Source organism: Siphateles boraxobius, unplaced genomic scaffold, assembly GCF_051911475.1.
Source record: "Siphateles boraxobius isolate OS27281-9 unplaced genomic scaffold, OSU_SipBor_1 97, whole genome shotgun sequence".
In the NCBI taxonomy this organism is placed as follows: domain Eukaryota; kingdom Metazoa; phylum Chordata; class Actinopteri; order Cypriniformes; family Leuciscidae; genus Siphateles; species Siphateles boraxobius.
This window is the reverse complement of record NW_027509227.1, coordinates 630,289-646,390: the sequence shown is the minus strand read 5'-3', so window position 1 is coordinate 646,390 and position 16,102 is coordinate 630,289. Positions and strand designations below refer to the sequence as shown.

The following is a 16,102-nucleotide window of genomic DNA, read 5'->3' as shown; positions in this document are numbered from 1 at the left end:
ACATGACATTTAAATTATCATAACTTAAGTAAACTAGTGCAAAGTGCCCGTGCAAAATCGGTTTTGTGTGTTTTTAGTAATTATTGGTTTGGTGTGATTGAGTGCTCATTGTTACAATTAAACTAAATTGACATTTTTATTTGTGCATGGTAGAAAGCAAATACTGATACTGACATAATGACATACAATAAATATGGAAAATTGAACTACACAATTCAGGGAGCAGCCACACAGTGAACTCCGAGAAAACGCTACGCTTGAGCAAACAGTTTGTGAATGGGCTACTACAAATGATGGCCGAGAATAAAATATAATATTCAGAAGTAAACAGTGTAGCTGACTTAATGTTTAGCTGACTGAGCGTTTATGTCAGAATGTTTATTTTTAAACCACAAGTGCTTCTTTTACCGATATATTTAACGATATCTTTGGCATTTATAATCCAATCAACGTCAAACTCGGCACTACACTTACTCGTGCCCGTAGCAAGACACCCGTCAAGTTTGAAATCCATCGGACTAATAGTTCGAGAGATATGCGAATAACAGACACACAGACAGACAGACGTTACTGTAATTTATAGATCGATAGATAGAATTTAGGAATTGGCTATTTAAATATTTATTTATAATCAATGGTTCAAATTCTTGCGCAGGATTCCGGTGTTGCACATAACTTTACTCATTCATTGGTTGAACGTGCAAATTAATCCACAAAGATTATCAGATCAAATCAGTAATTTGAAAACTTTGAGACAATCTTTAAAATGTGCACTTGGCTTCACATCACCACATCGTCTGTACAAGCGAGCCGCACGCTGCGATACAAGAGTGTTGCATCGTTAAGAAAGTTTATCATGCGCATGACGCTTAAACGAATGTTTAAAGCATTCAGTAGTAGGGATGGGTACCGAAACCCGGTATTAAACGGCCCCGGGGCTGAATTTTGAAAGACCGCAGTATCGATAAGCTCGGAAGTTATCGGTTCTGCTGTCGGTACTGGAGAAATTAAGAAAATACACGTAGGTCCACTATTTATTATTGCTATAAAGACGTAATCTTGAACATGTTAATCTCGCCAGCCATTTCTATATATTTAATAATATTAAACCATTTGTCTGTGATGCAATTCTGCTATTCGCAGTCCAGAAGAGAGAGAGCGATCTCTCACACGGAGCGCACAACACACAGTCCTGCTTAATGACTGACAATGAGGACAGAACTAAACATTCAAACGTGGTTACACTTTAGATCTGGGATATTATTCTACTTTTATTTCAGATTTCGGCTTTCAAAGATAATAAAAAATAAGATATATGAGATGAAACCATTACAAACTAGACGCATTTTGTCTAGCGCAACTTCCTTCCCTTCACAGCGATGCGCTGTCATTTCTTCCTAAAACCCAAACGCACCGTCAGAATCAGCACGATCGGGGATTGTTGTAAAATGCAGTCTCTACTGTTGCTAAATTACAGATGCGTTTAATCATTAAAAGAGCTATTTAAAGCACAAAAATCTGCGAAAGAGACGCTCTTCACAAGGCGACGCGCTCCGAAATGGACTGCAACCAGACAAGACAAGTATACTTAACTTTGGGCTTCATGTGCGCATCTAAACTATCAAATATACATAAAGTATAAAAATGACCAGCTCTGAGATTCACTGAAACACAGTTTGTGTCTTAAATTGATGCACCATCATTTTCTCCAACTATTTACATCTGTCATCTATTAGATGTGCACTCGGTCTTAAAGGGGCAGCGTCTATACAAATTTTGGAATTGAGAGTGAATAATAATGTCTTCCTCTGACTAATGGAATTGGATCAAACATCAATTAAATCACTTTTTCGTCTGGCTTTTGACTGTTATATTTGGATAGTTTGTCATGTCAACTTCTGACTGGACCAATAACGTGGGTTTTAGGGCCGGTTTGTCCACATAATGAGGGATGTGTGTTGGGTTGTAAGGGCTGGTATGAATATTTTGGGAAACCTGTACAGAAATAACACACATTTCCAGCGTGACAGACTGCCAGTGTGGCCCGAATCTCAGCTCCTCGAGCTCAAACTCTGTCTCAAACTCACAATACAACACTTCTCTCAAGAATCCTCTCGGCGACATGTTCCCTTGTCTGTCGGCGTGTTATTTTTCCTCATCGTCTGCCCCTGCATCTTCAAGTTCAGTGCTAAAAGTGGGACACAGAGGGACAGTCCGGGCTTTGGGATGATTTCATCCCGCAAATATGCCGGGGGACAAAGGCACGTTGAACCGTGGTGATAACAAGTGTGCCATCTTTAGATATACACCCCCTCCCCTGCTAAACCCTTTCACTGCCCCAAACCCTCCAGCTTCAGGCTTTCACTGAATCAAATGAAAAGAGGCCCTGAACAAAGTTGTTTTGTGTGTGTATGTGACCGTTTAATGGGATGCATGGAAATGTGAGCTCTACAAGTATGTCAGATTGGTGGTGTAAAAGCATGTTGCGTTCAGCTTCTCTTTTTTTTTTTTGAATTCGCAAATTGGCTAAAAAGTCACAATATTCCTCATTTAAATAATTGATGCGCAAAATAAAGGGGCGGGGCCTGGTTGAGTTAGTTAGTAGTGTGTTAAACTGGTGGTTATGGAAAGAGGCGGGACATTTCCCAAACACACGCGACGCGATAGACCAATCACAACACACTGCTCCAGCTGACCAATCAGAGCAAAGTGTGCTTTTCAGAAGGAGGGGCTTCATAGAGACAGGAAGTAAACAGGGGTGAGTTTCCCGTATAGCGACGTCACTCGCTGCTTAACTACCGTAGTACGATTCAGCGTTAAAGAAATCAACTGTCTAGTCTCGAGTCAATCAACTGTCTATTGAGTCCACATGTCATGAAAACTAGAAACTCCTCTTCTAACCACAGGTCGAGATCTGTCGTTACAAGCACACACCTTTGCGATGCTGTTTGTGAATGTTCGTTGGAACGATGGTTTCGGGAAACCGACTCGTTGAACTGCTGATAACGACAGTACTTGCGACCACAGTTGGCTAACGATGCTTTCGGGAAAAGCTTTACTGAAAAACTGAGAAGAGAGGAGCTTCAACAATGAAAAATATGGAGAAAGTTTTTTCATTTTTTACATCAAGCATTAAATTCTGTTCTAGTAGAGACTTTGAAAACTTGACTTGGTCCCCTTTAATAGTTTAAGTACCGATAATAACCCTGATCCAAAGTCTGGCTACCCCATGAGATCCTCTAACTGCTAACTAACATTCTTCCTCTTGTTTTCTCTCGCTCTCAGAGGCAAATTTGCTGTGGTGAGGAAGTGTGTGGAGAAAAGCACAGGTAAAGAGTTTGCAGCGAAGTACATGAGGAAGAGGAGGAAGGGCCAAGACTGCAGAACCGAGATCATTCACGAGATCGCCGTCCTGGAGCTGGCGGGAGCCTGTCCTCGCGTCGTCAATCTGCACGAAGTCTACGAGATGGCCAGCGAGATGGTGCTCGTTCTGGAATAGTGAGTGTCTTAAGTCTTAAGGTCCTTGCACACTGTGTCCGAAACTTTCGTATTTGTTTTTTCGTATTCGTCAAAACACCTCTCAAAATACTTTTTGAAAAACGCAGAAAATCAAACCTGATCCGAATTTTGTCATGATGCACGAAAGTTTCGGAGGCAGTGTGTAAACGTGATTGACAACGTGAGGTCGTATTTATTTTTTAAATGCGAAAATTTCGGACGAGAATTTCAGACTTGGTGTTTAAGGACCTTTAGTTTAAAACATCACAATTATTCATTTTCCTGCCTATCACTAAAAGCTGACACACTTTTAATCAAAATGATTCTTAAATCACAAGATTGATCTTTTAGTCTATGCGGTTTACATTTGATGCATGAATAAAATTTCTAAACATTAGTTTTAGACCATCCAATTTTGTAATTACTTCTGATAAAAAGCAAGGCTGTGTTGTTAATTTTACCCTTTAAAATTATAGTAATGTACCAAGGGAGAGGGTTTTCCTGTATAGTTTACATAATTTCTATTTTTTTTTCTTAAGAAAAACTGGCATCCTGTATTTTTAATTTTTGATTTGATTCAGAGATTTAATCTACAGTCAATGTAAAATAAATCTTGAAATCATGTGTCAGTACACTCTACATTTCACAAACATTTAGTTAATATAGACTCTCTCTCTAGTTATTCCAAACCCGTATGATTTTCTATCTTCTATTGAATGCAAAAGATGATGCAGAATATCCAAGCTGTTCTTTTACATACAACAGATTTGTAGCTCTCAAATATCTGGTGCACTTGTATATTCAAACATGGGATGCATGTTTAAAACACAAGAATCTCTAAATTAGTCACTGCATTATGGTGATTTTGCAGGCTTGTGCTGTAACTTAATCAGTAGCACAGCCAGCATCATGACATGCTGTTAAATATTGAGGTGAAATCCCATCCTATCCAATTAAAAAAGGTGCAGAGCGACTGCGGATCAGTGGTGGTAAATGAGTAGTAGATTGAAATAAGAGATGGACCGGAGTACATGGAGAGAAAACAAGAGCGAGTGAAAAGCAAAGAGCACTAATCCTCCTATAAACCCTCCGAAGCGTTACTGAGCATGCCTCAGTGAGCAGTCGCTATTCCAGCAACGTTCAGCATCCACACACACACACACACACACACACACACACACACACACACACACACACACACACACACACACACACACACACTGGTAATGTATGCTTGTGTGCACTGGCATATTGGGTTTCCCTCGAAGCCGAACGCTGACATTGACATTGAACTTTAGACAAAGCATTTCCGGGCCCTGTTGGCACTCATCATCTTTACTGTACAGCTGCTGCAGTCCTTCACCCACTTTACTGTACTCCAGGGGGAAATCACTCAATATCTGTTTGTGTGCTCCAATTCAGCCGAGATGTTCATCCTGTTGTTGGTCATATGAAGCAAATTTGATCTATAAAGGTCACGTTGATGGTTTATTTCATTTGGCATGAAGTGGGTCACACATTTCTGGCTTCCACTCAACCATATCCTCTCTCTTCAGACCCAGACAATGAGCACAGATGGGATTTATCTTAGTGTCTGTGCACATTTTGATCTGGGGTTTGATGGATTCATTGATTAATACAATTTGGACTCTATTTCATTATGGCTCTGCACTCGTGTCTTTCTAAAGCCGGTGCACACTGTGCGATTTTGACCGTCTGAGACAAATTTAGCAAATCCTAAAAGATTCCTCTGACCTTAGGCTAAAATCTGTAGTCTTTGATCGTTAGTTTGACATGTTCACCGACAGCCGATTAATGACCGCTGCGATAAAATTTTATCTTTGACGAATTTCTGGCTGTGTCAGAAGATTTTCCTCTCAGTCCTGCAGTGTCTCTCTTACGACCACCATCAAATCCTCTTCGTTTTCAAGACAAGCCGTGACCAAAATTAACGTCCGGAGATTTCTTTGTAACCACCATTTCAGTCCCCCGTGTAGCACAGCTCACCGTTACTGAACGTGATACTTGCCACATAAGTAAATAATTAGACGAAATATTGCTCTGATTTGAAATACTTTATTAGGTCTTTAAACGCAAAGCTTCCGCGGAGAGAGCAGTTTCAGCGGCGAGATCAAACTAGACGGACGTTTAAGACATACAGTATACAGTCAAATCACTTATTACACAGCATTTCAACACATTAATAATTATGGAGATAGAGATATTGATTTCAGTTAAACTGTTTTAAAATCGTACCTGTTTGTATCTCATAATCCAACAGTGTACAAAACAATTTTCACAAAATGGCAGCAGTGTTTGTATGAAACGAGAGAGAGCGAGTCCACGATACTGGATGGCATAATTAAATAACTACACAAAATATTGATTCGACTGAGTTTTAATATTTTATTAGCTCACCAAATGCAAAACTTCCACGAAGAACAACTGTTCCTAGCGAGCGTATAGCGCTGCTGATTCAGTGACCCGGATGAGCCTGAGTTTCTGTTCTCAGCCGCTGTTATCTGGGAATAACTCACCGCTGGACGGAGCTTTCGCACGAGTTTTCTTGCGTCTCCGTTTTTAACGTGTCTTGACTGTCGTACAGTGTGACATTAATGACAACTGAGATCTTACAGTGCGACATTAATGATAACTGAGATCTTACAGTGTGACATTAATGACAACTGAGATCTTACAGTGTGACGTTAATGACAACTGAGATCTTACAGTGTGACATTAATGATAACTGAGATCTTACAGTGCGACATTAATGATAACTGAGATCTTACAGTGTGACATTAATGACAACTGAGATCTTACAGTGTGACATTAATGACAACTGAGATCTTACAGTGTGACGTTAATGACAACTGAGATCTTACAGTGTGACATTAATGACAACTGAGATCTTACAGTGTGACGTTAATGACAACTGAGATCTTACAGTGTGACGTTAATGACAACTGAGATCTTACAGTGTGACATTAATGACAACTGAGATCTTACAGTGTGACATTAATGATAACTGAGATCTTACAGTGTGACGTTAATGACAACTGAGATCTTACAGTGTGACGTTAATGATAACTGAGATCTTACAGTGCGACATTAATGACAACTGAGATCTTACAGTGTGACGTTAATGATAACTGAGATCTTACAGTGTGACGTTAATGACAACTGAGATCTTACAGTGTGACGTTAATGATAACTGAGATCTTACAGTGTGACGTTAATGATAACTGAGATCTTACAGTGTGACATTAATGACAACTGAGATCTTACAGTGTGACATTAATGATAACTGAGATCTTACAGTGTGACATTAATGATAACTGAGATCTTAGTGTGACGTTAATGACAACTGAGATCTTACAGTGTGACGTTAATGACAACTGAGATCTTAGTGTGACGTTAATGACAACTGAGATCTTACAGTGTGACATTAATGACAACTGAGATCTTACAGTGTGACATTAATGATAACTGAGATCTTACAGTGCGACATTAATGATAACTGAGATCTTACAGTGTGACATTAATGATAACTGAGATCTTACAGTGCGACATTAATGATAACTGAGATCTTACAGTGTGACATTAATGATAACTGAGATCTTACAGTGCGACATTAATGACAACTGAGATCTTACAGTGTGACATTAATGATAACTGAGATCTTACAGTGTGACATTAATGATAACTGAGATCTTACAGTGTGACATTAATGATAACTGAGATCTTACAGTGTGACATTAATGATAACTGAGATCTTACAGTGCGACATTAATGATAACTGAGATCTTACAGTGTGACATTAATGATAACTGAGATCTTACAGTGCGACATTAATGACAACTGAGATCTTACAGTGTGACATTAATGATAACTGAGATCTTACAGTGCGACATTAATGACAACTGAGATCTTACAGTGTGACATTAATGATAACTGAGATCTTACAGTGCGACATTAATGATAACTGAGATCTTACAGTGTGACATTAATGATAACTGAGATCTTACAGTGCGACATTAATGATAACTGAGATCTTACAGTGTGACATTAATGATAACTGAGATCTTACAGTGTGACATTAATGACAACTGAGATCTTACAGTGTGACATTAATGATAACTGAGATCTTACAGTGTGACATTAATGATAACTGAGATCTTACAGTGCGACATTAATGATAACTGAGATCTTACAGTGTGACATTAATGATAACTGAGATCTTACAGTGTGACATTAATGATAACTGAGATCTTACAGTGCGACATTAATGATAACTGAGATCTTACAGTGCGACATTAATGATAACTGAGATCTTACAGTGCGACATTAATGACAACTGAGATCTTACAGTGCGACATTAATGATAACTGAGATCTTACAGTATGACATTAATGACAACTGAGATCTTACAGTGCGACATTAATGACAACTGAGATCTTACAGTATGACATTAATGACAACTGAGATCTTACAGTGACATTAATGATAACTGAGATCTTACAGTGTGACGTTAATGACAACAGATCTTACAGTGCGACATGGCTTACAACGATGATCATGTTCGTACAGTCTGACAAACAAAAATCGTAAAGGACTATTATAAATCGCACAGTGTGCACTCATTTTAAAGATCAAGCAGCTACTCACTCTAGGGGTTTTATGGTGAATGTGAGTTGAATCCCGACAACATGTAAGCATTTGCACTTTGGCATGGGAATATAATGCTAGTCCTCGGACGTGAAGTGTGTGGCTGATCGGCAGTGAGCGTGTTGGTTTGTTGCTGTGCATCTGCTTCTGTCCTGGTTGACCCGGTTCCCAGTGTCCGTGAATGGGCTGACCCTTGCAGTGGGGAGAGGGGTCAGCGCAGGAATTTTAATCTGCCTCTCCAAACACACAGAGCCCATAGAGTCTCCCAAACATGGAAACCAAGAGACTCCTCCGTTTAGGAAGAAGCGTGTTTGTGCTGCACGATAATAGTTAAACTGATAGTCACGATTATTATCATTTTAGACATTTCTCTTTACACTTAATCAGAATTATTGCACAAATCAAGGGAACATCAACTTGCATGGTTTATTTGACCTCATCTAGATTCTTGATGGATTATATTTATCATATAAATTAAAACTTTGTCTTTTTACATTAATGAAAATGTTACAAGAAGCTTCTCCTAAAAGCTAAACCAGTGAAATTCCTAATATTAACTCCAATTCGTGGAGTTATGCCCAAATGACGTTGACATTTTTTATTAATTCTTTTAACAATGTGTTAAAGGGGTGGTAAAATGCCCTTTTCACAAGATGAAAAATAAATCTCTGATGTCCCCAGAGTGTGTGTGTGAAGTTTTAACACAAAATACCCCACAGATATTTTTATATAGCATGTTAAAGTTGTCACTTTTTGGAGGTTAGCAAAAACGCACCGTTTTGTGCCTGGCCCTTTAAATTCAAATGAGCTGCTGCAGAGGGCGGGGTTTCAAGAGCTCTTGTGTGTTAGCAGAGCGATTACCTCACGCAGACACACTAAAATGACTTTTCTGCCTTAAATGTTAAAACCGAGTCAGACAAAGATGGAGAGACTCAAGAAGAAGTGACAACATGTAGAATGCAACAGGACGTCTCTGAATGGTTAGTTGATGAATTTATGTTGCTGATGTGGAGTTAACGATCTTAAATCAGCATATTCTGTCATGAAAATCTATAAATTGCTTGTATAGGAACTGTTGTGAGATACACACAGGGTGACTTTTTTTTGCATGTGAAAAGAAGGATGCTAAAGTTTGAGCTGACTCACAAATACACTCTTATACAACAAGTTTTCCTCTTCTCAACATGGACTGCGTATCCCGGGGGCGGGGCTTATGTAGATTTTAGGGTTTGTGATGTCACTAACCCGGGAAGAATATCGTGTAGTCCCTACCAGCCGTTTGTTGTAGTCCTTTTCTTTAAAAGCAAATATCTCCCTTTGCTTTGAACTTTGAGCATTGTAACTTTGCAGATGTTTTTTATGCTCATACAGCAACATTTCACACTAGCTAAAGTTAGAAATGTGAAATCGTGTTTTACCACCCCTTTAAACGCCTTTTGAGGGCGGAAATCGCTGGCGTTTCATAGAACCGCGTATACTAAATGAAGCAAGGGTGTCGAGTTACATTTAAGCTATTTTAAGGCATGAAGAAAAAAATTTTTTCAAGGAAAAAACATTTAGCCTACATATGTATTTTTTGTGATCAAAGATGAGTTTTAAGGGACACAATTATTGACCCCAGGGGAACTTTACGAGAAAGGCTCTGATTTGGGAGTTTAAACATGAAAGCTTGGTAGAAATGCATGGTAGTGAAAATCCAACATTTTATCACAGAGGAATATCACAGACGATTATCCTTAATTAATCAAGAGAAGCAGAAATCTTATAATGAGGAAGAGTTGATGATTTTGCAGCACGCCTGAACATATTGACGGGTTCATTGGTAAACACCGATCCCATTTTCTCCCATGACTCCCTGCAGACCAATATCCCCGGCTCTGCTGTATCGATAGGCTCGCCTCGAGGACATCTCTGCGCTCGAGGGCCTGTCCTCTCACTCAGTGAATGGCATGTGCGCAGCTGGACTGAGTTCAGATCTCACATCGGCCCACACGCCTCCTTCACGAGCAGCTGGATCCAAACATGGGGGATTTTCACATGCATTTGACAAAAAGCATTGTTAAAAATCAGTTTGTTTTTATACCACTATTGTCTACATTGTTCAGAATTCATTGCACGTATGACTACTTTTTACAGTTTGTTCATGCATTTAGAAAGCAAGACTGATGTTATTAGTGTAACTTGCAAAAGTGGTGCTTGCCATTGCACACATTTCCAAAATCCAAAGCCTGAAGTACATTTCAGTTTTCATGCAAACTTAGTCTATCAAAACATACTAAATTCGAAAGTGTGCACAAACACAGGTGATCAACACATGCAATTAAATTTTCATCCTTGTCCAGTATCTGCTATTTCTCTCTCCAAAAGTTACGACCGATAAAATGTTTTGGTACTTGTTTAAACTAGAGTTGCATGTACAGTATCATTTGAATTGGTACACCTCACACAAGCCATATTCTATTGTTGCCGTCTCCAGTAGTTTGTTGTTGTCTCATACATTTTTTTTTTTTTTTTTAAAGGGTCAGTCATTGTTGCCACCTTGCAGACAAACTAGTCAGTGCAAAACAATTCAAGGCACATACGTGACCTGCGCGTATAAATGATGCACGGATAGAAAAACCTTGCTACACGTGCACAGTATGCTGATGATGAAAACCTAACTTGTGTTCATGGTGTCACATGTCCTTTTTTTTGTATGGTTACAACCCTAGCAAATTTCAGTAGTCGATACAAACCCATCCTATTAACAGCAAGGCTCAATACAGTTTGTGATGCACGTTAGGTCACACACACTGCAAAGCCTAGATTAGTCAAATTGTTTCCAAATGGATGCAAGTAACTGGAGCAGTCGGTGCATGTAGAGCGAACATAACTGTGTCGCATTGGCAGGTCGACTCCAACCGATGTGTCTGCCTGTGATTGGTTGTATAGAGAAGCAACCCGAATGTCCAGCCATTGCAAATTACAAGGTAGAATGGCAAAGATCATATTTTAAAATCCTGCTGAGTTTTAATCATCAAGCATTGACGAACTATTATAACCACGGCCTGTTTTAGATGACAGTTGTCCTCCTGATTGCCTTCATATGTTGCAGTAAATCTGCTTTGCCCACATCTTACCAAGACCCCGGGGGGTCGGAGGGGCCATTAGGCAGATAATAGATTACAACGGCAGATTAGCATCCTAAAACAAGCTGCTAGTCAAGCAAATGCTCAACTTTGACCCCAATAACCAGGATAAGCATTTTTTTTCCAGATGAATTCACATGAGGTCTATAAACCTGTCCGAACAGGCCATGTTAGGTCATCTCGAGTGAGACCAAATGGATACAGACTTTTAGTAAACAGTGAAAACTAATTATCTACAAAACTGTTTGTATTAACGAGCTAGTGACCCTGCATTGTAGAGATAGTTATGTTGCCTTGGAAGGATTATATTCTTTTTGGGTCCGGCATTAGTATTTAATCTCTCTTAAATTGTTCCTTTAATTGCTACCGCACTTCCCTCGTCCTAAACCTCCAATCTAATTCCTGAGCCCGTATTAGGGGTAAAGACCCTGAAATACTCAAGGTTTCGTTCTTCACTTAGGGGCAGAAAAAAGTTTGAAATACTTGACCAGTGATTATGCCGTCTCAATTAGAATTACAACGTCAGATTCTACTATAAAGCGGCTCTCCAGTGTGATCCTGTTTTTACTCGCGTCTGACCTCGACGAACTGAACAGAAGAAATGAACCGGAGAAGATTGACTCGTCAAAGGATCATCAGCATGGACCAATTATAGTTCAAAGATAAACATGCTTTGACCAGCCGGGGCAAACTCTTCTGTAAAGTTCGCTTTAAACTTCGTTTTGGCCTGATTTTGCTGGAAGTATATTAGGGCCTTAAGTTTGCAAGATATGACAAGCAGAAGCTTATCTGAGTAAAGTGCCTGCAATTGGCCCTTTTGTCCCCCGACTATCCGCCATGATAATCGTACTCTTTCAATCGTGGAGAAGTAGAGCGTAATGCATTTTCCTCTTGAGCAAGTGAAATCCAGAAAGAGCCAACAGATAATGTAATCAACAGATTTTTTCCTTTCTTTCCGTCTTTCCTCGGGCGAGGGATATTTCAATATAAAATATATATTATATTTTCGTTTAAAGGAGGCGATGTGGTTTTGTAAGGGGGTCTGGCTGGAGAGATAGAGGGTTTATTCATTCATCTGTTGGGGCGAGTCCGGGGATCCCGGGAGCTCGATGCGGCTCGGCTCAAGAACGTGGCCTCGTTGAGCGAGAGCTCCAGCTGGGAGTTCATTATGTCAATGCTTTCGGCTCCGGCACGTGAACAGCCGGACCGTGGCCCAGAGAGAGAGAGAGAGAGAGAGAGAGGGTCGAGCGAGCGGAGAGAGAGAGGGGGACGGATAACTACTCTATGGATGTAATCTCCTGAGCGAGGGTTGGGAAGATCTGTCTACAGTGCTGGTTTAAGCAATCACTCATTCGCCAATGAATGCGTATCAGCCCTGCACCTGCTACAACATATCTTATTTTTGGCATTAATTTTGGATTCTTACTTTTTTCCCTAAGGAGCCCAAGTGCTCCAAATTTGAAAAATGTTGGAGCGCATAAAGAACTAAAGGGTTTGCAATGAAAATTTATCAAATCATTTGGGATACAAGGAGAAACAAGGAAATTATTTACTTATTTTGGTTACAAAGGTTTTTAATAGGGGTGGGAATCTTTTGGTACCTCACGATTCGATTCAAATTGATTCATGAGGTCAGGATTCAATTCAATATGTGCATAAATTTCATTGTTTTGAGTTACTTTTCTCATTTGACTGCGGTAGACAGTTTAAAAAGTCTAGAAGAAAAAAAATCCTACTGAATTAAATGTGATCCTTGAAATTTATTTAGTTTTTCTTCCCATTTTAGTCAACTCGGTATTATAAATGCTCACTACAATCATAACACATGTAATTCTTACTTTTTTGAAAACTTCTACTTTGAAAAATGTAGGAGTACATAAAGAACAATGAAAATGTATCAAATCATTTGGGATACAAGGAGAAACAAGGAAATTATTTTCTTTTTTATTTACAAAAAAAAATCACTAGGTTTTTAATAAGGGGTGGGAATCTTTTGGTACCTCATGCTTCGATTCAAATTGATTCTTGAGGTCAAAATTCGATTCAAAATCAATTCTCAATTTTAAATCAAATTTCTATTCGATATGTGCATAGATTTTATTGTAGTTTAATGTTTTGTTACTTATTTGAATACGGTAGACAGGCAATTTTATTTTATTTTTTATAAAAAAATTAGGGAACAAAGAAGCAAATTTCAAACAATAGGACAAATACAATAGACTAAATATACAAATTAAATATACTTAAATTGTATCTATTGAGTCCTTGTTCGCGCCTTATTGTGATTAATGCCAATAACTGTACGTAACTTTTAGTACTACAAAGTTAAAGAAGTGTGACACTTTAGAAAATCTATTTAGCAAATCTGTAGATTCATACAATCGCGATTGATAAATTAATAGATTTTTTTAGTTTTTAAATATTTCTGCTTCAAATTGTATTTATTATAATAGTTATGTATTATTATAAATGTTGCCAGATACAGTTTTTGTGGCTAACAATAACTAGAAAAAATGTTTCAAGTTCAGGGTAGGATGAGACGGGAACTGGCGAACGGTAAACATAACTTTAATCACAAAATAAACATAATCAACTAAATGAAAAGAAAACTCCAACATAGTCTCATCACTCCTCTTTTATCCCTCCAGAGTTCCTCGGTGGGACTCGAGACCCGGAGTGGTTATCGACACTCGCTCCGTTCCCAAGGCTCTCGGCCCCGCCCCGCTCGCCACCGTGCGACTCTTCATTATAAACAAGCCGGACATCCATTGAGACTCTTATTTTGAAATATCTTTACTACTCCCAGCTTCTGATTCAAACATTGGGGAGGTAAAACATGCACTCTAAAACCACCTAAAATAGCACAAACTGTAAAACTACAAACTTGTCATAATTCATCAACAGTACAACTAGTGATAAACAGCTGCCGCCGGACTCACTTTAATAAAGCAAGCAGACTGTGAGTCTCAGTCATTAATACAGTGTGAAAAGAGCCTCAAAGATCCAGCTTTTAATGTTGTTTCTATGTCTATATGGTGTTTTTAATATGCTTTAAGACAAACCATGTGTAAATTCATAAGTCGACAGCATTGCTGAGTATTTTCTCCTTAAAACTGCAGTGAACCAAAGACAGTCTCAAAAACACGCTTTGAAATCGCTGGTGTTTCTGACGTCACAAACGACCTTGTAACAGGGTTCGTACAAGGTGCTTAAAGTGCTTAAAGTACTTGAATTTATCTTTTTGAAATTTAAGTCCTGGAAAACCCTTGAAAACAGACACATTTTTGAAGAGGTACTTGAAAGGTGCTTGAATTATTAAAAATAGGGATGCACCGATACCGAGCTCATGTACTCGTAAAAATGCTCCGATACCAACAACCGATAGGCCTACCAGGCAGCGTGTGTATAGTAACCGCTGTGGTGCGCGAGCTGATCAGAGAAAACCGCGCAGTGGATTTGAGCGCGCAGCGGCACACATGCAGAGTGTATCTCGGAGTAAATCAAATGCTCTTGATTGCTGATCGTTCATTCAGCACGTGTTATTTGGATGAAAACTAAATCGTATATGTAAGTAAAGTAAAACATGAACTGTTAACTGATTTATGTATAACGAGTGATTCCCTACATTATTACTGGACGTTTGCAGATAAGAAGTTCCATGATCGCAAACATCCAAAGCGCGCCCCGCAAACCAGCGTCTCCGCGCGCGAATACTGAATTAAATTGTCTTTCACGTCTTGCGCTTGTGCGGACGAATTCACGTAAAATTTTGTAAAAACACCCATCTTGGGGAGTATCCTATAGTAAACAAAGTCAGTTATATCTCAAATGAATGTAGACAGTGTTCAAATGGGGTCCGTGCGTTCGGTCTGATTCGACGCAGAAGTATAAATTGGGCTTTAAAGGGGCAGCAGTTTAACAAACCCACTGCTGTTTTAATGTTAATCAAACAATGGACAAATAAATTACTCACTGCTCTTGACTAAATAGTCTACCCTTTTCAACTTTACAAAAATATCCATCTATATTTCATTTATCCAGTTATGAATATGCAATTTTTTCACATTTGATTACTTTATTCAAATTTCTGTACCTGTTAGATCTACCCGAAAAACTCTAAAAACACTGTTTATTTCATTTGTAAGTTGATTATTCATTCTTATCTTGTTGCTGACTGCTTACCTTTAATAATGTTTAAAATTCGCATGAATTAGGCTGGCAGTTTTTGTTGTAGTATCGAAATTGGATTAAATAATTGATATTTTACTGGTGTCTAAACATTTGTACCACTGACCCAATCCTCAGCACTGAGCCTGCTGGAGCTGCTCTAAATATGTGCTGTGCTATTCAATGAAAGATAAAATATGATAGAGCAATAGAATGTACAGTAACAGAAGCTCATACAATGCATTTTAGCAGGCTTAATTAAGCATGAAAATAATTGAAAGAAATATATATTTGATGAATAAATTAAGCCAACTAATATGATTTATATTCTTTTGGTTTATCTACTAATACATGTAAAAATTACAAATGCAGTGTTAAATTCAGGGATCGTTTACGGTATCGGTATCTTGTTCTGCAAAAAGTGGTATCGTGCAACGCTAATTCAAAATATTGTGATTTTTTTGTTATTGAAAAAATACAATTGTTTCACGCTAAATCAACACTGCAGCCCATCTGAGATATAGAGTTTTTTTCTCATGGCTATGAGCATGATATTAAGTATATGATAAGTATATAATACAAGTTTTATTCTTCAGGTCAATCATAATGGGGAAAAAAATCAGTTTCAATATCCTTTCAATGGT

At 38.6% G+C, this 16,102-nt stretch overlaps 1 protein-coding gene across 1 annotated transcript in view; it reads left to right on the top strand.

Annotated features, from left to right (window-relative positions):
• Nucleotides 1-16,102, top strand: part of stk17a (serine/threonine kinase 17a) — a 67,773-nt gene that overhangs the window by 23,611 nt on the left and 28,060 nt on the right. The window contains exon 2 of the mRNA XM_077225005.1: nucleotides 3,286-3,498. Coding sequence (XP_077081120.1) covers nucleotides 3,286-3,498 — 213 coding nt within the window. The remainder of the gene's footprint in view (nucleotides 1-3,285; nucleotides 3,499-16,102) is intronic.